This window comes from Fringilla coelebs, assembly GCF_963513975.1.
Source record: "Fringilla coelebs genome assembly, chromosome: 7".
Taxonomy (NCBI): domain Eukaryota; kingdom Metazoa; phylum Chordata; class Aves; order Passeriformes; family Fringillidae; genus Fringilla; species Fringilla coelebs.
Window position 1 is genome coordinate 35,853,481 of NC_140035.1, and position 27,723 is coordinate 35,881,203.

Sequence of the window (27,723 nt, forward strand, 5' to 3'; positions counted from 1 at the left end):
TTATTAACCCTCATTATCAGGGAGTGAAAATACAACAGGATGGAACCACAAGAAGAAACAAACTATATTAGTTTAATCTACAAGATAGCTTAATCTACAATCTTGATGAAGAAAAGTCAAAGGTTAAAACCAAGCAAAAGAACATCTAAACTCAAAGGAATGTTTGAATATGTATAAACTCTTATGAATATGCATGTACCCCCTGTAATGTGAGAGTTTATAGAGAACATGGTTGAAGTTTTTATTTTTTTTTATTTTATTTTGGCAAATAGGCAAGCACCCTAGCACTGGATTTTATCCCTTTTATCCCTTAATAAACTTTTATAAAAAATTTAAATAGTGAGTCATGTTTCTCACAATTGACTGTTGCATATTGATATTATTGACATATTGATTGACTATTCCATCTGATTCACTAGTCTTCCACTCTTCTGCTACTGGAATGTAGAAATAGAAGATTAATTCAGGTAGATTAGTAGATTTAATTAATCGTAGATTTGCCTTAACCAAGGCAGACGCTGCAGCCTGGCTAAGCTCCGCTCCGGCAATCACTGCTTTTTCTCCCTCTTGGCGTCTTCCTATTTGCCGTAAACTCAGCATTCATTTATATCGCGGCTGAATCGCCCCCCTTTCCACAGCAGCGTGAGGGGACGGGAAAAGAATGGAATTTATTGGAAACGGCTCGCCAGGAAGGTGGTGGGGTCAACATCCCTGGGGGTGTTTAAGGAACGACTTGTTCCTCAAACGAGGAACGAGGTGTCCAAGGATGTGGCACTCAGCGCCGCGGTCTGGGCGACACGGAGAAGATCCGTCAAAGGTGTGATCTCAGAGCTCGTTCCTAACTTTAATTCTGTGATTCCCTTTATAAAAGGTGATAAGATTCGGCCTGGGGACAGATGACGACATCGGCCCCCCTCAGGCACTGCGGCACCCCTGAGGGAGCGCCGCAATATGGCGGCGCTGCCTGAGGGGCCCCTCCGCGGCAGCCCCAACATGGCGCCGCCCTCCCGGCGGCTAACGGCCGCCCCGCCAAACTCTCGCGAGATCGCGGCGGGGGCATTGCCCTGCCCGCCTAGGCTCTCGCGAGATCTTGCCTGAGGGAGGAGGAGGAAGAGGAGGAAGGAGGAGCCGCTGCCGCTGCTGCTGCTGCTGCTCCCCCGGGCCGGCGCCGGGGATGGTGTTGGCCGCGGCTGCCGGGCCCTGACGCCGCGCTCAGGTACGTACGGGCCGCCCCCCTTCACTCAGCCCCCGGCTCGGGCCTGGCCGCTCTCGCTGTCCCCGCATCCGCCGGCCCGCCAGGCCTCGCTCCCAGCGGGGTCCCCCGGCCCCACAGCCCCGTGCCCTGCGGAGGGGCTGCCCTGGCTCCCGGGAGCTGCAGGATTCCCCGGCCTCCTGTTCCCTTCCTTAGAAATAAGTACAGCACCTCTCCCTTCCTCCTCTGCCTCCTCGGTAAAGCTTTACGTGCGATTTGAGAGTGCTTTCTTGCTGGGTTTCATTAGAATTTGGGTTACAGCCGGAGCGAATAATTTCTTTTCCAGACTGGTCATGCTCCTCTTGGGTTTCCTGGACCAGTTGTAAATGTATTTACGCATTTAATTCCCATCTAAGTTGAATTTATTTGAAATCAGAGCCTAAAAGATGGGGGTAATTTCGAAGGAACAGCTGGTCTGCAGCTTACAGGTGTTTTTTTCTCTTTTGTTTTAATTTATGGCCGCGATCGTTACTTTTCAGACCCCTACTCCCCTCTTTTTTTTTTTTTTTTTTTTTTTTTTTTTATTAAGCAGCTGTTGTTTCTTCCTTCTCTAGGGAAAAATGGACTGTTTTGTTCTGCTTATTCTTTCTTCCTCCGGGGTAGAACCTGCAGTTTGTTTTGGTTGAGCCAGCTGGATTTCGCATTTCCCCTGCACTGTACTTTTGTTTTTGAACATACATCTTGAAGCTGACACACAAATCACTTGTCAGCGTCAGTGTGCTTGACCTTCGTGTAGATCTCACCAGAGTTTCCTGCTGTTAGGGACTGCTGTGAAATATATTATTTCCTTTTTTTTTTTTTAAGCTTTGTTGCTCAATTTTTTGTTAAGCTCTTCTCAACCTCCAAGTAAAGATTATATCCTGGCTTTTTGCATTTTCCCCCCCGTTATTTGGTTGAATTAATTAATATGATTTAAAGAATAAGCAGTTCTACCATTTTAGCTGTTGGGGAGCCTGAAGGGTTTGGGTTTTGTCAGCATTGTGTTGGTTTTAACCAAAATATTAAAGAAGGAGGAGTTGCCTTCAGCTGGGAGTAGCATCGAAACATATGAAGCCGTGACAGATTGGATGTTTTGGCTTCAGGACTTTGGCTTTCTGACCACCTTTCACAGTAATTAATTCATCACTGTGGTTATTTTCTAGAGTGGATGGCTGGCACAGCAGGAGCATCTCTTCATTTCACTTGTTTGGTCTCTGTGTGTCAGGTTTTTGCCCTGTGAGATGTGCAGCTGGTTGCAGTTTGCAGCCTCAATCCCTTTCCTGTGCCCTAGAGCTGTCTCAAAGCTCACTTCCTAGTTAGAGAGTTGTTCCAGGAATCCCTCCCCTCTCTCCTCTTTGTTTTTTTTCCCTTTTGGCCAGCCAGAAGGCAGCTGTGAGCATTGTCCTGTGAGGTGTGCAGGAGAGACGGGAGTATTTTCACAGCTGTTTTTTTGTAGGAGCAGTGTCAGGCTGTGAGATGGGGTTGTAACCACTGATGTAAGCCTGACCTCACTCCAGAAAACTGAATTTCCTCTTGGCCTGATGCACTGCACCTCCCTCTGTGCTCCCAGCCCTAACAAGCTCATTCCTCAGGTGCTGAGGGCATCCCCACCTTTATTCACCTCTTACCTGTGTGCAGCACCTCTGCCTTGTGATGGTCCTTCACTCCTTGTTCAGTTCTGACCTGGAACACAGGCTAGGCAGAGTTAAAGAATAAAGTAGGGATTTATTAAAAGGATTTCCTCAATGGATGCACCTTGGGCAGTGCAAGAGCCCAGCCAGGGCTGCACCCAGGATGGACCCAAAAGGGTCACAAAATGGACACCCAGTCACAGGGTCTCGTTGGAATCCTAGATACTGAGAATTTTCAGCTGAATGTGCCGAAGGGCACAGACCCAAAAATACTATGTTTAACCTAAGACCAAAGAAAAAGTTTCCAAAGTTAATTAATAACACTAAGATTACAAGTCTGTAGTTTAATTTATAAGTTTTAGTCCATTAGCATATTGGAGTTAATTGTCCAGTTACAGCTTTAGCTTATGAAGTCCCATCCTCCTTGTTTTTCTCTCTTCAGTCCACTGCTGTTTATACTTTTTGGGCCTGGAGCTTGTAACAACTGTCCTTGTGTTAGTGTTCAGGACACACAATCACAGAATGATTTTATGCAGGTGCTTTTATTGGAGAGCTCTGGGTGTCAGGGGTAGACAAACCCACATCTGACTCTGCCATGGGTTTGGGATGAACGTGTTTTATATTCAATTGTTATGTAACTTACATATTAATTATCAAACTGACATTGTTCTATTGTATACATTGATTTCATCCAAGCATGGATTTCTCGTGATCCCCCTCCAACTCCTAACAAAGCTTCTCGTGATTCTTCTTAGGACTAAACAATAATTCCATCTAATTACTAAATAATCATCACATCTGACAATCGTATCATTTATCATATACTGATTACACATGATCTGCAGCAAACACAAAGCCTAACATTTACCAGGGCCTACCCTTAACATTTTCCCAGGGCCTACTAAGCCTAACTTTCTTTCTAGCTCCCTGAATTTTGTGATTTTAACATCTTTTACTATCACTTGGACAAGCTGGAAAAGGATTGTTCTGTCTGCCTCCCCTGTGAAGAGGGCTTGCTAACACTTAATATGAAGCTCAGAGTTACGCACTAAAGCAGCAGAGAATCTGGAAAATACAAAAGCCAAAACTTCAGGTATCCCAGCACCCCTAAGTTGTTTTCCCCCTGCCCCAGGTGACTGTCCCTGTGCTGTGCTGTGTTCCAGGTGGGAAGCAGCAGTGATGCTAACTCTGGCAAGCAAGCTGAAGCGGGATGATGGTGTCAGAGGCCCCCGTGCGCCCAGCGCAGCGTCCGACTCCACTCGCAGGGTGTCTGTCCGGGACAAGTTACTCGTTAAAGGTCAGACAGTCCATTGGAATATGCTGGGCTTTACTGCTTTTGGCTGTGTTGCCAGTAAACAGCACTAATTTGCCTATAAGTTCCCACAGGTATTTTTGAAATGTCCTGTAGGATATGGCAGCAGCTCTCTGGTCACAAAGAGAAACAGACAACTTTCCATGATATCGTTCTGGGAAAGGCTGTGAAAAGCTCAAAGTATTATAAACATTTCTTACCTTAATTTGCTGCTCCTGGTGTTTGTGAACATGTGGAATGTGTTATGGAGATTTGTTTACCAAAGGGTGGTTTCTTAATTGGCCAATGGTGATGGTGGTTTAATTGAAGGACCAATTAGGTCCATCTGTAGCAAACTAGGGTATGAAAAAGCAATGGTTTTCCTAATAAAGGAAATTATTATTATTAGCCTTCTGAAATACATGGAGTCTATGGCAATTATTACCTGGCCAGGGACCCGTGTGATGACAATAGGACACTTGTTTTGATTTTCATTATTCAATAAAAATAAGTGTCCTCTGTACTCTGTTGAAAATTAGTCCATCATCAATTAAAACATGATAAAAGATTGTCACATAAGTGGCACTGAATGTAGAGGAGGAGAATGTCAACAGAAGTATATCTGCCTTGGTGTGAAGGTGGTTTTTGAGCAAAACCATAACTGTCTGTCACAGGAAAACATCCTGAAAGTCACAGCAGTGTTTTGGGGTTTTAATGGCGCAGGTCAGAGGCAGCACACTTTAAAAAGATTTTAAAAAGCAGTGCAGAGAGAGATTTTACCAGGCCTGGAGTCGCTATAAGTTGAGTGTGAAGTTGTGAATAATAAACCAGTGATTGGATTGCAGTTTGGTGTGTTTTAGGAAGGCTGCTGTAGGTTTTTACCTGCTGGAGGAAAAAAAGCCCCAAACCTACTGCTTGGCAGTTGTGGGTAAATGGGGTAGTTAAGGAGACAATAATTAAACTATTTTATTGCTAAATCAGGGACAGTTCTTTCCTTCATTTCATTTTTTTTTAAATAGATAATATTATATTTAAAAATCCATAGATACTGACAGCTTACAGTTACTATGGATTTAAAGTCAGGTTCACTGCCTCTGGTAATAGTTGAATGTTAGTGGCAAAGGCATGTGTTCTTTAGGTTGATGTTTCTGCTGAAAATGACCAGTATTAAATACTCTCTTGTTGATGTTTAAGCTGCCACTGTTGGGATTCATGCCAGTCAGAGGAAATCCACATTTCCTGTTCTTGTTTCAGAATGATTTGAGGCTGACATGGTTGTAATTGCCTGGCTGATACTCCCTAACTTGCACTGCATATGTTTTTTTTCTAAATTAGGGTAAATTCTGTCAGATATCTGGAGCAAGGTGTCACTGCAAACTCAGTTTTATTTAAATAAACCTGCTGGCTCAGTGCACTGGAGCCTCAGCTGTTGTATCCACAATTTTCTCCCTGTATTGTTTTAAGGACAGGGAAGTTTTACAAGCTTTAAGTCATGATTTTGATCATTCTTACACTTCCCATTTGGAAATCCTCGTATAACTTCAGTTCTGAGGGGGAATGATTGAGACAGGAGGAATAAGCTCTTTAACCAGGCTAAGCACAAAGCCAAATTACTAAATATATATAATCTGAGATTTTCCCTAACCTGCAGGTATAGACTTGAGGGGGAGACAGCAGTGTGAAATAAATACCCTTCATGTGAAGTGCCAAAGAGATTTTAGATCTTACTTACTGTCCTTAGAGCAGTCATGCTTTTCAAAAGCACACCCAAGTGTGCAGGGCAGGAGGAGAATGTAGAATCTGTAGAAAATTAATATTGACATTTTAATTTTACTTGCTGTGGCTGTGATAGCAAATCAGCTATTTAAATAAAACTGAGTATTTAAAAAAAACTAAGTTTGAACTCAGTTAGTTTAAATACTTAGTTTTACTAAGTATTGAACGAGTCCCAGACTGACAAATGTTAAAAGCAGGTCAGTGCTCACATGTTGTAAACAAGTATTGAGTGCTGGGTGCTGATGTGATTGTGCACGGAAGTTGCATCCCTGCTGCGAAATGAGTGGTGTAGGTCACGGAAAGAGTCACCATCAAAGGCATTGTGAAAATGAGTCTTAATAGAAATTTGCAAAAGCACAGAGAAGGTTGGTAAGTGTACTGCTTACTGCATGGGTAATGCATGTAAAGGAAAATCAAATTAGAGTCAATTTAGAGTGATCTCTGCAGAGGCTGGAATGAAAAGAGGGGAAAGGGAAGAAGGTAAAGGAAACTCTTGATTGAGTCAGGAGGTTCAGAGTGAAATCCCTTCCTTTCTAAACTCCTCAGTGCAGCTGGATCCAGTCTCAGGCTTGGACTTAACAGTTATGTCTAAAAGATTTAGCAGAACTTAATAATGAAAGCACTTGAGTGTTACATTAGTTATTAATCAGCTATAAACCTAATATAGATTCAGGATAATAAGATATATACTGTTTTATAGTGTGTTCAAGTCAATGCACACACATGCACAAAGATATATATATATACATATATATATGTGTGTGTATATAGATGTACACACAAATGTGCAAAGATAACCCACACATGTGGAAATGTCTGTATACATGGGAATACATATTAAAAAATTCCCCCCCCCCGAATCAATGAAATAATCCTGTTAATCCCTTTTGGGGATTACTGGAATTTTCTGAAATTCAAGCGGGAATGGTAACATTTCACTCAGGCTATAATTCAGCTAAGGAGTGTTCCAAAGCCATCAGAAAGTGACTGATTATTCCTACTCTCATCTCCCACCTTGTCCAGGCAGCAGGAGTCCTTGGTGCAGTTCAGGAGAGCTTCACCACAGCTCTTGTGCAAAGGCCAGGGCCTGGTAGGAATTGCTGGAATTGCAGAGCAGGCCAGAGGTTGGGAGAGGGGATGCAGCACCACAATCATGCTCTCCCAAAAGAGCTGTGGGAGCAGCTGTCAGTGTGCTGAGGGTGATTTCTGAGTGAAATGGGACTGACAGGAGAAGCTGATCATTCCAGTGTAACTGCTGAAAGTGACAAGGAAATGTAGTGGGAAAGGCTTTTTGGGGATGTTCTGTTTTAAGCTGCTCAAGCTAAATGTAAACCATTTGTTTACAAAAGTTTCTAGAATTTGCTTTAACACTTTGAGACAGATCAGCAGCAGCAGCAGCACCTACGACATGGTGAGACTGAGTGGAGTGAACTTGTGATGCTGATGGTGTTTCTAGGTCATGTAAAGATTGTAGGAATGAGTTTGGACAGGAGTGCAGAGCCTGCTGCAGGTGTGCACACAGCAGGATGCTGCTGCAGCTGCACCAGCACCAGTGCTTTCATTGCTTGTTTATGGAGCTGTCAGAGCTGAACTTAGGTGTTAAACTGGATCCCAAAGCCAGCAGGAGCCTGGAAGAGTAGCTGTAGGTAGAAGTTGTCACTGGTTTGTGTTTTGGCTGGAGTTACAAACAGATGACAGTGGCAGAACCGGGGAAAGGCTCCATCAGGTCATTGTCCTGGTAACAAATCAGAAAATAATCTCTGCTGCATAAAAGAAGAGAAATCCTGGCCTTCAGGAAGGGAGGAGGAGGAGATGAGAAAAGGCCCAGAGTGTTCTGCCAGTGGTGAAGCACCACTGTCCTATTCCTGCTCCACAGTAAATGTGGGATCATCTAATAAATCCTGCAGACAGATGTCTGACAGCCGGCTTTGCTAAGGGTGTTGTCCAGACACAGACAGTGTCTGTTTTCTTTTTTCTGGAGGTAAATTGCAGACAGCCTTATTTGTGCTGATAGAGAGTCCAGTGCAGGAAGACAGTACAGATCTCTAAGGATGTGTTGTCACACTGATAGCCCTGCAGCCCTCCGTTGTGTTTGTCCTCTGCCTGGTCAGTAGATCAGTTCTGTTTTGATTGAGGTCATGACCAGGACCCCAGCCAGGAACAACTGTAGGTGATGCTTACAAACTTTTAAAGACTTGGCATGGTCCAACTGCATGCTGCCTGAAAGCAGTAAAAGTAAGTGCTGATTTAGGTATGATAGCTATTTGCACTATGGGTGTGAAGAAACATCTCAGTTGGTGTTTGAAATAGTGGTGTCAGGCACTGACTTTGAACTTCAGTGATGGATGCATGTTAAACAGGCTTTGTTCCACTTTTGGGGAAAAGCTGCCCTTAAAATACTGATGTCCTATGTTGGTTTTTCCTGAAGTTGTTCCTTTGACTGCTTATATCCAGCATTGCCACAGATTGAGATATCAGTCATGTCTCAGGACACTTGGGTTATTTTATGGATGTATTATGAATAGAAATCTATCACTAAAGTTTTATATCTAGGCAAATAATTCTGAGTCATTTGGATATTCTTTTGCAGCTGTAGAGAGAGTCTAGTAAAGCACAGCTTTGTTCAAAATTGTGTGTGACTCATCTGTTCATCTGTTTGCACTGCGTTTCCATCTAGGCTCAGTGGAGAGTAAGGCCCTGATTCTGTAAGCCTAGTACCCAAATTAAAATAGAGCAAGCAGTACAATTGCTTCAGCAGCTTTCATTTTGTTCTGTGCTGCAGAGGCAATTTTTAATGTCCTGTTCATCTCCAAGGGGAACTTCATTAAGCTGGGAGCAGGGGCCACATGACTGCTCCTCATGGCAAGCATGCAGTGCTGAGCTTGAAAGGCAAATCCTTTCTGAAATTTAAAAAGGGCTGAGGACAAACCCAAGTGGTGTTCAAGATTAATATTGTATAATGAAGGTGACTGCTCAATGGAATTGAAGATAGAGAGCATCCAGGATGGCAGCAGCAGCTCATGGACCACAAAGTTTTCTCTCACACTGCATTTTTGGTAGTGCAGAGAAACTTCTTAATTCACTTTTATATTTATATTATCACATTTATATGCTTAGTTTGATTGTGGCAACTTGAAATAACTTAATATATGTGAAAATGAGTTAACAAGGTTTATTCCTTGGTTGTCTTCAATATCTGTGGCTTTTATCACTACATTTCTGTAACCAGAAAATATTTTGTGTGCCCATGTTTAAGCTTGATAGAATGGAAGTGGGCAACTGATGGTGAAAGTGAGGTGAACATCCATTGTAACTAAAAATGAGGGAAACCATTTGTTTGTTTTCTTCAAGCCTGTAAAAATAGTAATATCCCTCTTCACAAAAACAGGTGAGGAAAGTTCAGAGGTGAGAAAATACTTTTTTTCTTATACTGGTCTGTACAGTTCAGAGGAGCTAAGTAGGGAATGCTGTAAAGATAGATGGATAAGAATTAGGAGGCAAACAGCATTTCCAGAATTAATAGAGTATTAGAATTAGTACTTAGAAAATGGAATTTTTATTAATGTCAAAGTAAAAAAATAAAAATCTTTATCTCTGGAAATCTTAAAGAAGTAATTTGGAGAGGGACCTAAACAGGAGAGGAGGCTTTTGAAAAAAACCAGAGAAGTAATACTGCTGTGGATGAGAATGTTCACTTGAGGAAATAAAGCTTTTATTTGGTGTACTTAAAACCAAACTCCAGCAGGTGTACTTAAAGCCCAACTCCAGCTCCAAAATGAAGCAGAGAGTCTGATTTTTTTGGAAGGCTTAGTAAACAAAGCACTGCTAAATTCTGACTTAGGGTGAGGGAGCAGAGCAGAGGTGTTGTGGTGTGTGCACTGAGCATTCATAAACCTTGTACACACAGCAGGAGTGTTCCTATTTCTGTCTGGAGAACTGTCATGGCTAGGGAGAGTTATTGTTTGTGAAATCATTTATAAATAACTCTGGCTGCTTGTGTTAGGAGCAGCTCAGGAGCTGTATGGAAGAGAGAAAAGCTGAGCCACAATCCGTTTGCATTCAGCTCTTGCAGTGTTTGTGTTGGTTTAAGTTTCACCTTATTTATGGTTTAAAATCAATTTGGAGTTGTTCAGGCAGGTGTGTACTGGGTTAAGAGTAGGATTCTGAATGTACACCTGCACTTGGGCTGCTCCTGCAGCAGGTCACACCAGGTTTTGGGAACAGATGGACTGTTTGGAGTTTCCTGCCACTTGGGTTTTCTGGTTGTCTCCTCATCTTAATGCTGTGAATTCAGACACAGATGCAGATTCTCCACAAAATGACCATAAAAGTACTCAAGTTGAATTTTCTTCATTGTTCAGCTGTAGTGACAGTCATTTCTTGAAAGAGTAGCTCAGAAAAACTTTGTGTGGGAAATGGATCTGTAAAGAATTTTTAAAACTCTCTGTCAAGTTTATACATTCTTGTATATTTGTATGTAAACACTGAGATTAGGTGTGTTGACTTAGGAAGGTTATGGAATAGAGATGATATTCTTGAGAAAGAGATTGAAATGAAAATAAGTTTTAACAAGTTTCAAAATATGGTGTTTTAAAATACTGCAGCAGTGACATATTACACCACAGACAGGAGATGCTTTTATATAGGAAAGAAATGTTTTGGTCTGTGCTACCCATAGCCATTCTGATAATTTACTTTTGCCCTACACCTTTAGGTCAAAGCACAATGTAAATAAAAAAGGTTATAAAAATATATAGATTATATAATAAAAATATAAATAATATAATGCAAAAAGAATATATACAAAGGTTATAAAAGAGTGGATGTCTTACAGAATTAGAATTGGGAAAGATGTATTGTAGTAGGACTATGTGAGGTTTGTTCTTTAATTTAGTGAAGCTTTTGGAGCTCTTGGGAGTTCAGCTCATTGGAGCTCTGTCACTTCCATGCTTTGCTTGTTTACAAATCTCTGTTAAATAGGTTGGCAGCCTGCTCAAGGGGTGTTTTCTGACAGAATGCTCATGCCAGAGGTATTGATTTATGCAGAAAATGTGTGAGTTAAAACATCAGAATCTCAATGGAGCTTGAATGCTCTGGTCCAAATGTTTGCTTTGTGAGCAGCAGCATACAGAAATGGTTCTCATGTCAATGCTGTCACCGCCAAAGAGGCACAGAATTTGGAAAGCCCTCAAACACTGAGCTTTGGCCTGTTAAATGTGCTTGTTAATTGGTGAATCAGCAGTGTTGTTCATATGGCACAATTAATAGTAACATCTTTGCCTTACTTGATGCTGCTTTAAACATTCAGATTATTGAAGTAGATCTTTATCTGCTTTGGCTTCATGAAGTTGTTTCATTCTTACTTTGTGGTTTGTTGCAGAGCTCATTAGAAACTTAAATTTTGGGTCATTTGTCTTTGTTTCCAAAACTTTAGTGTGGGTTTATTAGCACAGCATTCCCACCTGTTTCAGAGAAGAAGCACAGTGCTGCCTTCTGCTGGACGTGAGCATTTTGTTTTCATGTTTTCACAAGAAAAACCACTCATTCTTGTGCCAAGGCAGAGAGAAACACGGGAGTGTGAACACATCACAGGGAATTTTCACACTTCAAAGGAACTCTGGTGATTTTAAACTCTACTGAACCTTGCAGGAGGCAGAACTGCCCAGATCAGCCCTTGCTGGGACTGAACATGCTCTGCCCTTAAATGTGTCCCTTTTTTGGGATCAGGAAAGGCAGGCAGGATTCATTAAGGTGAACATCACACAAGCACAGAAGGCAATAAAGGAAAGCAATCAACACTTTAAAATAATTGAACCAGGTCCTAAGCTTTGCACTGCAGTGGAGATTGATGTGCCACTATGAAAGGCTGGTGAATTTAAAGAGAGGAGTGAGGGAATAGTCTTAGGAATAAAATTTTCATAGCTGCAGCCTTCAGGGTTTGGTTGTCACTTTTTTTTTTTATCAGCCAGAAAGTGAAAATTGAAATAAAGTCCTTGATTACAGCTGAAATGACATTTGTGTGTGTGTGTTCTATAAAGACAGTACTTAGGAAAAGTATGGCTCCAGTGCTGTATTTCAGTGCCTGGCTTTGGTTAAATCAGCTCTGGCTGCAAGTGTGGGATTTTAAAAGAGTGAAGTTGTGAATATTTTAGGGAAGTGTGGTTTGATGGTTTTTTCTCTTGGTGTACTAGGCTGCAGATGCAGGGTGTGCCAAGCACAAGGGAGATGGGAGTCAAACAAACATCATTCCCTCTGCAGAGAAATGCCAGGTTTGCTAAGCATGGATGGTAGGAGAAGGTCTGGAGGGTTAGTGAGAGTTGTGATGAGATCAGTTTGGATTCAGTGCCAGGAATTCTGAGTGACAGTTTACTTCAGATGTGTGTTTTTGAGAATTGGTATTGAAATCTTGCTCATTGTCAGCCCAAATACATGGGCTATGTGTGTGGAGGCCCAAAAGCAAAGTTAGGAGTGGAAAATAAGACCACAGGAAAAGCCAAAAATATACTCAATGTGATTTCCTAGGACTTTAGAAGTAAAGGGGGAGATATCTTGGTGCATCTGGTTCATAAGAAATGGAAAGTAAGATTTCAATAAAATACACAAAAGTAGGGGTTTTTTTTTTCCAGGGAAAGTGACTTGGCAGGCTTAGGAATACCCTCAAAACTTCATTTCCTAGGGGCTGTGGAAAGGATCAGGATGCTTCCTTTCTTTTATTAATTTTAAGCTCAGGAAATAAATAAAAGGAAAATTTAATTGAATAGGAGTGAATATCAGTAACAAAACCTGTGCTTTGGAAATGCCAGTGCTCTGTGTGGTAGCAGCCCTGGTGCTTCAGTCTTGGCAGAGCTGAGCTCCCCATCAAAGGAGGATATATTTGCCATGTCTGTAGGGCAGATGAGCATTTTTAGTAATGAATTGAGTGGCTTAAAGAGAAATTTCAAGGTAAACTTCCACTGCAGCTTAATTATATTTTTAAGTAAAATTGGATTTACGGGGTGGTTTAAATTAGATCTGCCAATTTAGACTTGAAGAAGGGCTTTATGCTTGCATAAATAATGGTTTTGTTTCTCTTTTTTTCTTTCAACAGAGGTTGCAGACCTTGAAGCTAATTTACCTTGTGAGTATAACATTTAATAGCATGCATTTTAAGGGGGACGGGACCATTGGAATGAACATTTTGACTGAAGTATGAATGCTGATGGTATATGTTAACTCCACCACTCTGGCTTGAACAGATTTTTCCCTTGCTTCCTCTTCTGGGTCTGTGGAGAACTGGACCCTCATTAGTGTCCTGTGGAAGGAGTATTGATAATTTGCCTCCACTTTTTAATTGCTGGGGAGTGGCAGTAAAACTTTCATGAAGTGCCCAAGGGTCCCTGGGACTCAAGGTGCAATTAATGCCTTGCTTGTGTTTTTCTTTATTCTCTCATTTTTGAAACAGGAGATTCTGATTTAGGGGCAGAGCAAATAGCTCAGCTCTCAGGGAACATGAAGTCAACCTGCAGTCTTTTGATTTCCAGATGTAACCTGATGTCTTTGTTGATAGTGAAAATACTCAGGAAAACTAATTTTTTTAAGACTGATCCATATTCCCTTAAAAAAAAAAAGGCAAGGTTTTAGACCTGGAATCGTACTTGAGATATAAGCTTTCCTGAATGGCAGTTACAGAGAATTTAGAGAGAGTAATTTTAGGTAAAGTTATTTCAGTGTAGGTTCTGTTATAGGGTACCTAAAGAATGTGTGCTTTCAGTTACTGCAATGTGAGTGCTTTGCTAGGGTTTGTGTACAGTTCTAGGTAGGTTTTTTCAGGCAAATAGGATTTATAACTATGATACTGTTTAGCTCCTTGGCTACTGAAAAGGAACAGCCAGCTTGATGGGTTAAGAAGCTAAAGACTGCATAATGTGGGTGATAAAATAACCATGATGGACTTGTCCCCTCATGGCAGCCAGCAGTGAAGAACTCATTTCTGATGTAAATTATTCTTTTGCTTCACAGGTACATGTAAAGTGAATTTTCCTGACCCAAACAAGCTCCATTACTTTCAGCTAACTGTAACCCCAGGTAATTTTTTTCAATATGTAACTTTTGTTTCTGTCTGTATTGGTGTTTAGGAAATGTAATTCAAGAGGAATTCCAATAAAGCCTCAAGTCAAAGAAAGTCTGGCTGTAATAGTGATTATTTCATTAAAGAGATGGAAACTGGGCTGAGTTTTGACAACCAGATTCCAGTAGAAAGACCTTCAAAAATGAGTAGGTTTAGGAAATGCTCAGGGGTTTTTTTGCTTACTTTGATTGAGAACTTTTTTCTTCTCAGCCAGTTTCAAACCACCTTGATTTATTTTTGCATTCCAGCCCTGTTAGGTTGTGTGTTCCCCTGTGCTGTTTGGTTCTGCAGAGGTGTAGAGAGAGGTTACCAGTGTAACCCTGCTGGAAAACATCAAACCCAGGTGTGCCTGCAGATGCTTAACAAGGAGGAATCTGAGCCTTTGATTGTTCAAATATGTGAAATCAGATTTGTTATTATTAACACAACTTAAGTATCCTGTGAAGCTCTTGCTGGCAGGCTGGTCAGTAAAAGCATTTTCATAAATTATCATTTCCATGTAAATTTCTTCATAGCTACCTGAAATTAGTGTTTTCTGTGCATTTTAGAACAGAAGGTTGTGCTTCATGGATGAATTTGCATGGAAGTTAATTTAAACTGCTGCTCAAATGAGAGCATTGCAGTGTATTGGGTGGTTTGAGTTAGGTGTGCTGGGTCAGTGTCTCCCTGCCGTTCCTTCTCCTAGGTGCCCATAGTCTGTAGCTGCTTTCTGCAGCAGAATTTGGGTGAGGTGTGTCAGTCATCCTGATGTTTGACCTGGAGAAACTGTGGTGTGCGCTTAATGAGTGCCTGGAATTTTTCTGTAATCCAATATTTTGGAGCCAGAGCAGCACTAGGTGTCACTGTTGCTGTTCATTACCCCAAACCAACTTTCCCTTCCTCCAGCAGAAATTTTGGGTGGTCTCTGTTAACAAGTCCATTCATGTGACTCCCTTTTGTGATGGAAAAATGAGTGAGGCTGCCTTGTGAGTGTAATTAAAAATAAACCCAAGAGCTAATCTAGAACTCTGTCCCTGTCATTCTGTGTAGGAGTTGTGCTCATATTTACTTGGTGGTGTTAATTCTGCTTGCACCAAATGCAATTCACTTTACATGATGCTGCTTTATTATATTTTGGAAAGGAACTGACTTTACAAGAGCGTCACTGTGCAGATGAGTGATGTATGACAAAGCTGTCCCAACTCCAAGGTGTCTAAATCCTAGGAATTGTTTTGTCTGCTCACTGCTGTGCAGGCAGGCACAAACCAGCTGTTGAATGCAGAGCAGGGGTTTTGTGCCAGTGATCTTGCCAATGAGATGATCTTAATTAACATTTTGTTACTCTAAATATAGCTGCACAGCTGAAGTCTCTGCAGTTGCAGCCTGACCCAAGTAAACATCTATTTTCAGCTGTGCATGATTCAGGTGTAGAATCTTGTGATCAGCCATAGTTTAGCACTCTAGAGTCAGAACACAGCACAGACCAAGAAAATCTTTGTAGTTTTCTGCTTCTCTTCAATACTGAGTTCTCTCTAGTGTGTGCTAAATCTTGGTTTTCCTTGAGGCAGCAGAGTGGTTGTCACAGAAGTTTTATGGCTCAAGCAGGCTTGAGCCAACTCTTTTTGTATTGTCTGAACAGTATTGCATGAATCTTGACTTTGTGCTCTGCTGTCATTTTGAATGTGGCTGGTCCTGAAAGGACAGTAAAAGAAGCTTCCTTAGGCTTTCACAAAAAGACTAATTTGAATAAGAAAATAAACTTCACCACCAAGCAGAAATCCTTTTAAGTCCCTTGCTCAGCACCTCTCACAAAAACCTTTCTCAGCCAGTATTTAATGTGGCGAAATTTTCCTGGTGACAGGAGGTTTTTAATTTAAAATGATTCTGTAGAAAATCTTGATGAGGGTGGCTGCTTTTTCTTCATGTAATTGAAGGAATTCCAATCTCTGTATGCTCCAGTTTTCTGCAGTGCACTAGCAGTGGATAGGAAATGGCTCAGACTTGGATTTTTCTGCTGCAGTGGACAAACTCCCTGTTCCCCAGGCAGACGCTGCTGATTTTCTCTGCTGTCTGAAGCTTCTCTTCCCCTTTGTCATTTGAAACATTTGTTCTGCCTTTGAAAAATACCCTTGTGCCACCACTTGCCTCTGTTTTTATTTTCATACCAGTATCATATTGGATGAAAATCTAGGGAAAATAAGGAGATGTTTAGAATCCAGGCTTGCTGCACTGGTATTTGGAGCACAAAATTGGAAGCTGAGGATTAAAAGATGGTAATAACCTAGAGAAAAATAAAGGAGGTGACTTTAGGTAGCTTATACATGAAAAAACCCAGAAGAGTAAGTGCAGTAAATGCAATTTCCTTGCAGTTCCCAGGTTGTTGGACTATGGTGCCCCTCTAGGGGGATTAATAAAGGCACTGTTTTCTGGTGAAATGCCCACAAATATTGGTGAGCATGGCTGATTCAGGGAGCAGCTCTCCAAAGTGCATCCTTTGTGGCCTGCCCTAATTATCTTGCAGTTTCTTCTAAAGTGAGGAAATAATTTGGTTAAGTGTTTTGCAGAGCTCTTTCAGGCATTAAAACACCCTACAAACACAAGCTAAGATTAGTCAGGTTGTTGGTAATGAAACTTGAGGCTGAAGTGGGAGGGATGCTTGCTCTGCTAATACAGCTTGAAGACATTAATTTAAGCAGTAGGAGGAAAGCTGTGGCTCAGACATCCTCTCTTTTTAGCAAAAGTCCCTGTGGCCAACTTCCTAAGTTATGTGTTAAAGCTGTTCCATTTGATGTGTCTATTTATAGCTCTTTCCTCGCTGTTAACTCTGCCGGAACTTTTTTCCCACCACTTCTCCATGCCTAAAAAATTGAGGATTTCTCTCTGTCTGGGAACCTATTTACTGGAGATGCTGAAAGATGACTTCATTATGAATTATCTTGTTAATGCAGTGCAAGATTTCTGGCTGGGTACTGAGGCTCTCCAGAATTTTTAATATATATTTGAGTGACTGGTAATGAGTAGCTTGATTGTTGCTTTAGGAACACAGAGGGAGAATTGTATAAAAGAGGGGAGGAGATGTCTTGCTCTCCTAATTGTATAAATATGTCCTTGCTTATTTGATAGCAGAGCCAGTAGCTTACCCACTGTGGTTTTTGATTAGTGATTGGTGGCAAGGTAAAACCAAAATATAAAATGAGTTGCAATGTGAGGCAGTGATGAATATTGAATTGTCTTGGAGGAAGACTTAGTCTGAAAGTTCTTGAGTGTTTCTGTTGGACAGCCATTGCAGTGTGTGTTCATTAAACCTGGGAATTTTCTTTGACATAAAACACACGTGGATACATCAATCAGCAGGCATTTATTTCATATTATCAGGGGTGGAATGTGAAGAGCTGCTGCATGCTTTGCTCCAAGTCCAGCCAATCAAGGAACTAGCGAAATTAAGCCAAGGAAAAAAATTTTTGTACTTGGAGATGTGATAATTCCTGACACTTGGTTAAAATGTATTATAGTGCTAGATGGCGGATAAAGTGCAGTCAGCTGTCTGTGTTCTGTTGGATAAATGTGGTGTTAGAGCTCCTGGGGATACTGGACCATTTTCCAAGGATTCCTTTCTGGCACTGTGTCTCACTCTGAGTGTACTGCACATTTGACAGGGAGCAGTTTTACCAAAGGGTATCAGTGTAACTCACCTCTTACTTCTGTTCTTCAGTAAAGGCTTTGTTTACTGATTTTTATCTCTGTATATTTAACAACAAAAGAGAAATGCTTTTATCATGCCTTTTTCCTATCAAATTCAGTGCATGTCCCTTTACTTCCTGGGAAAGCATAATAAATCCAGCTCACTTCAGAATTGAATTGGAGTGGGGATGGAGAACGGATTTGAAAACAGGTCAGGAGGCAGCAACCTGAAGGAGGATTTTGATGACCTGCAGTAGACAAGCTAGGTTTTTTTTGTGGTTTGGAGCAAGCCAGATAATAGTAAAATTCTTCTTAGTCTTTCTGTAAACTATGGATTATTTCACGGAACAGTTCTTTGCAGCGTTGGTTTAAGAAATATAAAAACCCTGCATCATATAATGGTGTCATATAACCAGCCCTCCTGGACTTCCCTGGGGCTGGAGTGCTCAGGTGCTTTGAGCCAGAGCATCCCTCAGATGTCTCAAACCCCCAGTGTGGGCTGGGTACCTGTTTCCTTTTTTAAATGAAAAACCTCAGTAATGGCAATCCCAGATGCATTTCAGATGACTTGTAAGCATTTCAGCTGCCAAGCACAGCTATTTCAAGAGTTGCAGTCTGTCTGTCATCCCATTCTATTAGCCCTGCTTAAATGCAAGTAGATCTTTTAATATGTCATATTTGAAAATTTAGCCATTTTAATAATTCACTCCTGAGGCTGGCAGAGAGGCAGACGTGTTCCTAGCAGGTACATCACAGTAAGAAAATGACAGTGAAAGAGCCTGCCTGCCCTTCTTGAAGTACACTCTGAAACGTGCTCTTGCACACATCATTGTACTACTCACCAGGATTGCCAGCACAAGTTTGGGGGGATGTGCTCAGTCCTGCAGCAGCACCTAACAATGCTTTAGAAGCACAAGTTTGGGAGGATGTGCTCAGTCCTGCAGCAGCATCTAACAATGCTTTAGAAGCACAAGTTTGGGAGGATGTGCTCAGTCCTGCAGCAGCATCTAACAATGCTTTAGAAGCACAAGTTTGGGAGGATGTGCTCAGTCCTGCAGCAGCATCTAACAATGCTTTAGAAGCACAAGTTTGGGAGGATGTGCTCAGTCCTGCAGCAGCATCTAACAATGCTTTAGAAGCACAAGTTTGGGAGGATGTGCTCAGTCCTGCAGCAGCATCTAACAATGCTTTAGAAGCACAAGTTTGGGAAGATGTGCTCAGTCCTGGAGCAGGGTTTAGCAGTGCTTTAGAAGCACAAGTTTGGGAAGATGTGCTCAGTCCTGCAGCAGCATCTAACAATGCTTTAGAAGCACAAGTTTGGGAAGATGTGCTCAGTCCTGGAGCAGGGTTTAGCAATGCATTGGCAATTGTAGGGTTTCTCCAGCTCATTCCAAGGGTCTCTGATGTGGTGCTGCCTGCCACGTGCCAGGATTTGCTTCCTACAGCGAGAAGTTCAGTGCGAGGTTCCCCCAGCTGGGTATCCCTGTTCCTGTGGTCGGGATGGTGGATTTTTCTGTGACTGTAGGCTCTCCTGACTTCAAATTTCTGCTGTAGAAATGTTGGGAGTGCAGAAAGACACAATACTCACACACTGCTTGGGTTAGGTGGCAGCAACCAGCTGAAGTATTGGATGATAAGCCTGTGCTGTTGTTTGAGTCTTGGTGTTTTTCTCTTATTTAACTATTTGCCTTGTTTTCCCATTTCTAGATGAGGGCTATTACCAAGGGGGAAAGTTTCAGTTTGAAACTGAAGTTCCTGATGCCTACAATATGGTGGTGAGTATTAGTCATTAGTCTCATAATTTATTTAAATAATTTTAGATTTTCTGTGTAGGTAACAGGACTTCAGGGGGAACTTGGCATTGAGACTGAGAAAGGATCTTCTGTCTCTTAACAAAATAAATCTCTACAACTGTCTGGCAGCTCTTGGAAGTGCACATGATTCAAACCTGAGTGTCCTCCCTTCTGGCTGAGGTTCTGCTCTCTCCTGTTAATTATTCATGAGACCTGCATTTAATGATTATTCTCATTAAAAAGTTATATATCTAAGAATGAAATAAGTGAACCAAAAGGAAAAGGTTGACAGTTGTGTATAATTTCCCCCACCCCTATTCTTCTGCTGTGGTGTGTTACTTTGGTGTTGGTAGGTCAGAGTTCTTGCAGAGAGGCTGAGGAATGCGTAAGGGAGGATCCTAGAGAAGAGTTTCAGGGAAGATCTTTGGTTCCTGTTCAGCTGAGCCTAAATTCAGCATTATCTGTGTGGAGTAGTTGCAGTCACAGCTAGGTAGTGTTTGCAGTTGTGTGGGTTTGGTTGTGGGATGTTTGAAGTTCCCCTTAACTTTACCAAAGAATTTCATACTGTGGCAGAGGCCACCCTTAATAACTTTTGTGTATTCATTTTATTTCCTCTGATTTTTGTATTCCAGTTGTTCACCCAAAAAACACTGCTGCAGGAAAGTGTTTTCTGTGTGTTAACAGGGAAGCTGAAGTTCAGTTTTAATCTGAGTTTTTTGTTTCTCGGTTTCCACAATTAAAAAGTCTCTGGTTTGTTATGGTTCCCTGCTCAGCACTGGCAGGAAAATCTACAGCAAGTGTTAATGAAATATTTTTAAATTTGAGCCCCTCTTATCCAATGCAAAAATAAAAAGTTTTGAAACAATGCAGGAGGTTAAATGTTGGACTGTGGTCAGGTTATTAATGCAGTATTAATCCAAATATTGAGGGAATTGTGCTGAGGCTGTGGTTGGTTTTCCTGCCAGGCAGAATAGGACTGACACAAGTGATGCCTCTTTTCAGGAGAGCTCTGCAGACCTGCCAGGGCTCTCAGCCCACAGGCAAGGCTGGGATACACACCTGCACGGGCCAAAGGAGTGGATATGTGGAATTGGGATGTAGTGGAGGAGCATAATATCAATAAAGAGGAACAATTTGGAAGATGTGGTCTTGTGGCCTGCAGCCAAACCCCTCAGTGCTTTGCTGGATGTAGTGTTCAGTTTCAGTCACTCTGAGAAGTTCTCCAGAAACTGCTGCTGGAAAGTGGCAAGAAATATCTCAGGGCTGGAGTGTAGTTCACCCCCAGGAACTTGTATCCCCTCTAGGGGAAACTTATATCCCCCATCTATCCTTCCTCCTGGGGGAAATTGTTCTTTACAAACTGTGAAGAGAGGAGCTGCAGTTGCAGGATGGTTTAGCAGAATGGTTGCTTGGTGGTTTAGCTTTGGGAGTAGCTGGTGTCCAGAGAAAACATTTCAAATAATTTTGATTCCAGATTTCTCTCAGGAGCCACATTCCTACTCCAGGTAAATTTCTTCACTGATGAAGAGACCAAATTAAATATATAAATAATACATAATTTTAAAAAGTTAGAAGATTTGTTGGTACAGCTGTCCTTTTAGAGTGCTGATTTATCAAGAACTGAAATTGTTCATTTTAAATGAGGGATGCCAGAGCAGAAGTGGCTGCCTGGAAATGGAGAAGGAAGTGAATGTGGTCACTGCTGTGCCCCCCCAGCTGATGCTGCATCTACCTGTGCAGTGTGAGGGGAAGGAGGGGTTTGAGCATGGAAATAAATGGATTTGGGGAGCTCTGTTGTGCAGAATGTCACAGATTTCAAGTGAAACATCATCCTGAGGAAACCTCTGGATTTGTTGATCTGGGGAGGGTTCAGAAATGACTTGGAACAAGTTCCAAGGTGATGTTTTGGCTGAAGATGAATTTTATGCTGGTGCTGCAGTTGTCCTGTGTGTCTAAAAGGGAAAAAGGAGAGAGAGGAAGAATCTTTGTCTTACTGTCAGGAGTGGGTTTTTCTAACTTTTAGCAGTGAAAATCACTTTGAAAGGATAAAGGAATTCTTTTGTTTCTACAGTACAAAAAATGAGACACCATTTAATTCACTGCGAGGATTTGGGGATTTTTTAAAAAGAGTTTCCATAAATCTTTTTTTTGACTCATCAATACATTCCCTGTTTGAAGGTGCTTATGGTAGAAATTTACTCTTTTATCTTGATCTAATGGCATGGAATAAATTCTGCTGCTTTGCCTTGCTGGAGAACGAGGCATCATCTTTCAAAACAATGTGAAAGTGTAGCTAATGAAAGCTTGTGCTGTTAGAAAACTTCCAAGGTGTTTTGGAGGTCAAAAAGTTTGAGACTATTTTCTGTGGGCCACTTAATTTTCAATAATGCCATGACTGATGTCCCTTGAGTTATTGCACAGAAATGGAGGAAAGGCAAAATCTGCATTATCAATCCCAGATTTGTTGTGGTGATCAGTGGGTTTATTTTCTAGAACATCTCTTTTAGGTCTGTTTGTGGTATTTCAGTGTCATGCTATTTTCTTACCTCTTCCAAGGAGTCTTAATTTAAAAAGTTTCTTCAAAAGGTAATGGGGAAGTTGGGAACAAAATGAGATAAAAGACATGATCCTGCCATGCCAGTACAGCTCTTGGAACTGTTTTGCCTCTTGATTGAAGACATCATTGGAAAAAGTGGAGGGAGATGGCTCCACATTTATAATCTGGGATTTAATTGAAGTTTTGCAAGGTGCTGGTGTGTGCTGATGGATTCCAGGACACTTCCCATCAGAAATAATCTGCCTGATTGAAAGCTGCAAGTCCTAATGGGGAGAGCAGGGATGCAGCAACGTGCTGTTGCTAAGCTACTGACATTTTTATGTCCCACTCTTTATTTACTTCACAAAACTAGAGCAAAGGAGACTACTTGAAAAATCTGTACTTCAGAACCCTACTATGACATTCAGAAGTTTGGTGATCTTGCCTTTGGTTTTTCATTACTACCTCAAATTCAGTGTATTTCTGTTCAGTTATGAACAGAAATGGGTCTGTCTTTAAAATAAGTTACTTTTTTATTATTAGTTATTTAGTTGTTATCTTTGCATTCTCTGCTGTTTTTTTAAAAAATCCCTAATTTGGACAATCCTTGGTGAAATTTTTTAGTTTAAATTATTATCTTAACAATTAAGAATGAAGAAACTGAATGACTTAGAGTGTTTTCCCTGACGGAGTAAATTTTCTTGGCTTTCTTAAAATTTATTTTTTTTCTAAGGAAAATCCAAATACCAGCCTGGTTTTTATGAAGAGTTGAGAAAAGTTAAAAGGGCAGAGAAGTCTGTTTTGACTGTTGTAGATAATGGATCATTGCTCTAAACATACAAACTCAGGCTGTGTATATCAAATATATTTGCCTTTTTCTGTTTTAGGAGTTATAACGGGGTTTTATCTTAAAGGATAACACAGTAATTTGTTTTCTCTCCTGGCAGCCTCCAAAGGTAAAATGTTTGACAAGAATCTGGCACCCAAACATTACAGAGACAGGAGAAATCTGCCTAAGGTAGGAACAACGTTCTGTTGGAGTTTTTTTACCTTGAAGGTTTCTCTGTTTGATAAAATATTGGATGTAACTGTCCTGACAGTAATTTTTTTTGTGCTGATCCTGCATATAACTTTTAGTAGCATAAAAATCTACTGAAAGTCTCATTCTTGCTGTGCTGTAGGACCATGGAGAGCCTGGCTTTTCAGGTTCAGAGTTAGTACTTTGTTCTGCTTAGGGTAAAATGTAAACTCCAGCCTAAACAACATGTATTTGGTTTTTTCTTCCCTCCCTCATAACTGAATCATCCTCAGGCCATGAGGGAGGCTTTGAGGCTTTACCATTTAATGCCCAAGTGTGTTAAGAGCTTGAAAATTTTTTTTATTTCAAAAAGGAAGGAAAAAAGTGTTCATTAAACTTTGACAGTAATTATTCTTTGTTTGCCATTTGTTAATTATAATATTTAATATCCAGTGAAAAGACACATGTGCAAATTATAACAAAGCATGGTTGGGGTCAGGATATGAAACCTGAAAGGTTTACTTTGCCAGAGTGAGAGGCTTCTCTTGCTGGGTGGTTTTCCTTGATAGTAAATGTTTCCTCTTCCAAATGAATTTGTGAAACTTTGCAATTTCATCCTCAATACCTGATGGTGAAATTGGCCAGAAACCAAACAGAAAGAGAAGTGAGAAGCCTGCCTGTCATTTTTCAAGTTAATGGCACACAGAAGAAAAAGCAGATGAAGCAGAAGCAAAGCCCATAAGTGAGATTGAAAGCTGCTCTGAAAATCCTGCATGGTTGTCACCATGTGTAGCAAATCAGTGCTTAAAGAGAAGCTGAAATTTTCCTCTAGATGGAAAAAATCATTTTAGTGCTGTGTTGAAAGTCCTGGTGAAAATGAAGTTTTTATTGCTCTTCCTAGGCAGCTCAGGCTCATCAGCATTAAGAAACTGAAATGCTCTGAGTGCAGGTAGAGGAGTGAACAGGTGAGGTGTGTGAACCAGGGAACAGCACATACCAGGCACCAAAGCAAAGCTGGAGCTCCAGCTGCAGCACAGCAACTTCTGGGGCTCAGTGAAGCCTCACATTCATAAAATCCAGAGTGCTTGGGCTTGGAAGGGACCTTAAAGCTCATCCCATTTCCCCCCTGCCTTGGGCAGGGACACTTTCCCCTAGAGCAGGCTGCTCCAAAGCCCATCCAGCCTGGTCTGGAGCACTTCTAGGGATGGGGCAGCCACAGCTTTTCCATCTCTTGAAATGGTTCTAATTATAAGAGATGAATGTGGTGATTGGAGCATCAGAATTCTAATGAAGTGGAGGCATTCTTTCAGCATCTGAAACAGTTTGGATTGTCAGATACCTCAGTATAGCAAACTCTGGAAATGTCTGGCATTCTATGGAAAAACTAAAATAGCTTAATTGCTTTCTGCCTGTTATTAGAGAATGCATTCTATGTATAGTATCTGCAATCAACTTACACAAGAGTCTTTGCATTAAAATAGCTTCAGTTATTTTTAAAAGCAGAAAATCATCTTCATCAGTGCTTTCCCCCCACATATACCTCATGCTGTGGTATGTGTTGGTTTGATAATTGTCCCTGGATTAAAGCATTCTCAACAGTTAATCTGTGGTCAAGTGTAACAGTTCTGGGCAGGAAAAGTGGTGTTTTTCTGTGCTTTATGGACTGCAGTTACCCTGGGCCATAATTAATGACAGATTGTAATTAGGTCTGGCCCATATTGGATATCACCTCCACTGCACATGTGGATAGAAAAAAATGAGTTTTCTCCAGACTGATCTTCCCCTTCCAGTAAATTGTTGTCACTTGAGCTGCAGGTTGAGTCAGCTGGAGCTTCAGAAGACTTTACACTTACTGCAATCATGCAGTTCCCACTTCAGGAGATGCTTTTTAAAAGATCTCTTTAGGATGTGTGTATTTAAAAAGAAAAAAAATTCCTCAAAGCTTTCTGCCATGCAGGAGTTACTCAGAGGATGAGAAGATATTTGTTGAAATGAAAGCTGAGCAGCTGACTGGTCACATCAGGAGCTGTTTTGGTTATTGAAGGTTCAAAACCAGTGATTTTGCACTCTGCCTATAGGAACCCATGATGTATGATTTGTGATCATAAGCTGGGAGATCTCCTTAGATCTGGGGAAAGGTTCTGTTGAGGGGCCTAATGATCATTCCCAGTTTTATAGAAGAAAGAGGGTGCTGCTCTAAAAACAAATCCTGTCAGCAAATGAGGAGTATGAAGCCAAAGGACACTTCTGTGTTGGTGCTGGTGTTCACAGGGGTTCCAGCATGAGGGAAGAGATGAGAATCTTGACTCCATGTTTCAGAAGGCTGATTTATTATTTTATGATATATATTAAAATGATATACTGAAACTATACTAAAGAATAGAAGAAAGGATTTCATCAGAAGGCTAGCAAGGAAGGGAAAAAATGATAATAAAATCTTGTGACTGCTCACATCCTTGACACAGGTGGCTGTCATTGGTCATCAAGTAAAAACAATTTCACGTGCTGGGTAAACAATTCTCCAAATCACATTCCAAAGCAGCAAAACATGGAGATGCTGAAGCTTCTCAGGAGAAAAGAAAAATCCTAACGAAAGGATTTTTCAGAAAATACGTCTGTGACATGTATCTTCCCTGCTTTCCTGCCAGAGTTCTCTGAGAGGTACAGGTGTCTCCTCAGTCCTGGCTGTGTGTCCCAGCTGGAGCTGTGCCAGGAGAGCTCTGAGGCCTTGAGAAGCTGAAGGGCTGTCCATGAGGCTTAGCTCATGCTCTGATGCTCTGTCACGGAATATTTTTCTGATTTTATTTGGTGTGTTGTCTTCCCCCCCACTTGGAATTTCCCAGTCAGGTGGATGGAGAGGCAAATGGAAGCACTGCCACACAGTTTGATAAGGAACAGACAAAAAGTAAGCTTTTTTTGCTTTTGTCATTGGAGACAAACAGCAGCCACAAGATGTTATTCTGAACGTTGCACAAGTGCTAATGGCATATTTTATCTTTTGAAAGGCACAGGAATGAGATGAGCAGCACACTTAAGGTGGAATGGGCTTGTCCAGGTTATCATCCTGTTCCTAGGATCTCTGCACTGAACAAGGATTGAATTTCCTTGCATATAGACTTGCCATGTTCATTAAATAACTGCATAACCTGTATGGTCTAATCACCTACTGTAATTTAAAAATGACTTAATACATGTCAGCCTGGGAATTGTTAAAACCTTATAATTTAGGACTATTTCACTTTAACCTGGCATTTCAGTAGCAGAACTTGCTGCTGGTGGTGAATTTCTGTGCTTTGCTGTGTGATTTGTTTTAGCTGACTCCTTACAGAGCAAGGTGTGATTGTGAAATGATGCTTCAAGGAGTTTTTTACATTATTTTCATTCTGATTATTACTTTTCTGAGCAAGACTTCAGCTTATTTCTCACTTGTTCTCTGATCCCCAATATATCTCCTTCTCATAACTGCTGAGGTTTGGATCTGAAAGGTCCAGAAATGCCTGAACACCTCAATGGTTTCCACTTGCAGATTGGTCAGCAGCTTCACTGGGCTTCATATGTACCATCATATGATACATCTATACTGGATGTGTGCATATAGGAAATTTTATATATCAATATTCATATTAAAATTCAAGTTTTATTTTAGAACATGTTATATATAATTTTATAATAGATACATTTTATTACATATTTCATATCTATAATTATATATATAAATAGATCTGTATATATCTATTATATATTTTTATTTATTTTTTCTAATAAGGAAGTTTTTCCTCCAGAGCAGACAGACTAAAACTCTCTCCTCTTATCTTTACCTGTAGGAAGCTGAAGTCCTTTCACACAATAGAGGCTGATGATCCTCTCTTTGCTAATTAGATACCCCTCCCCAAAACACCCTTTTTTGGATTGGTTTGTGCCAGTTTTGATGAGAGAGAGGTCATCCTGCAAGGCTGTCTCTTCACCAGAGATGAGCATGTTCTAAAATGCATCAGGGAATAAAAAAGGGTTCAATGTTGAGCCTGTCACAAGCGTTTCTGTCACACTTGTGCTGCTGGAGGAGAATAATTCAGGTGTTTTGACAGAGGCTGGGCTCAGATGGGGAGTTCTGTAATGACACTGTGGAGAAGGTAATTTTAGGCAGACATCCCAACTCCTGGGGTTTAAAATTCCATTACCTGGATATAAATAGTGCAAGAATTAGATCTTATCTTGCAATTACTTCCTGATGGTTTCTGAGGAGGTTTCTGACAAAGGCAGTTGAAGCAGAAGTTGCTCTGTATAATGTGTGTGTCTTTCTTTTCCAGTTTATTGAGAGAACACTCAATTGATGGCACTGGCTGGGCCCCAACTAGAACCTTAAAGGTACTGTTTCCTTTTGGATGTGTCCTTCCAAATAAATACATCTTTAAAAACCCTTTTCTAGCCTTGGAAAGAATCAGCTCATGTAGTTTGCTCAGGAGCAGGTTTTTGAGGTGAGGTTTTTGTCTTTCAGCAAGTGGTGGTGGCAGCAGTGGAGCAGGTACAGTGCTGCTTGTAGAAATGCTGGGAGTTTTGGGGTGGCTGCACAAATCCTGCTCTGCTCCAAAGTTTTGGAGGTTGGTGTGACCCCGAGAACCCACCTCTGTGAGGTGTGCTGCTTTTCACCCAGGCAGCAAACACGAGAGCATCCTGTGAACA

At 41.1% G+C, this 27,723-nt stretch overlaps 1 protein-coding gene across 1 annotated transcript in view; it reads left to right on the top strand.

The window, feature by feature from the left end:
- Window positions 1–1,104: 1,104 nt before the first annotated feature.
- Window positions 1,105–27,723, top strand: part of UBE2F (ubiquitin conjugating enzyme E2 F (putative)) — a 58,816-nt gene continuing 32,197 nt past the window's right edge. Inside the window, exons 1-7 of the mRNA XM_084209552.1 lie at window positions 1,105–1,216; window positions 4,026–4,159; window positions 13,017–13,046; window positions 13,928–13,993; window positions 19,404–19,471; window positions 22,973–23,043; window positions 27,351–27,408. Coding sequence (XP_084065678.1) covers window positions 4,042–4,159; window positions 13,017–13,046; window positions 13,928–13,993; window positions 19,404–19,471; window positions 22,973–23,043; window positions 27,351–27,408 — 411 coding nt within the window. The 5' untranslated portion in view covers window positions 1,105–1,216; window positions 4,026–4,041. The remainder of the gene's footprint in view (window positions 1,217–4,025; window positions 4,160–13,016; window positions 13,047–13,927; window positions 13,994–19,403; window positions 19,472–22,972; window positions 23,044–27,350; window positions 27,409–27,723) is intronic.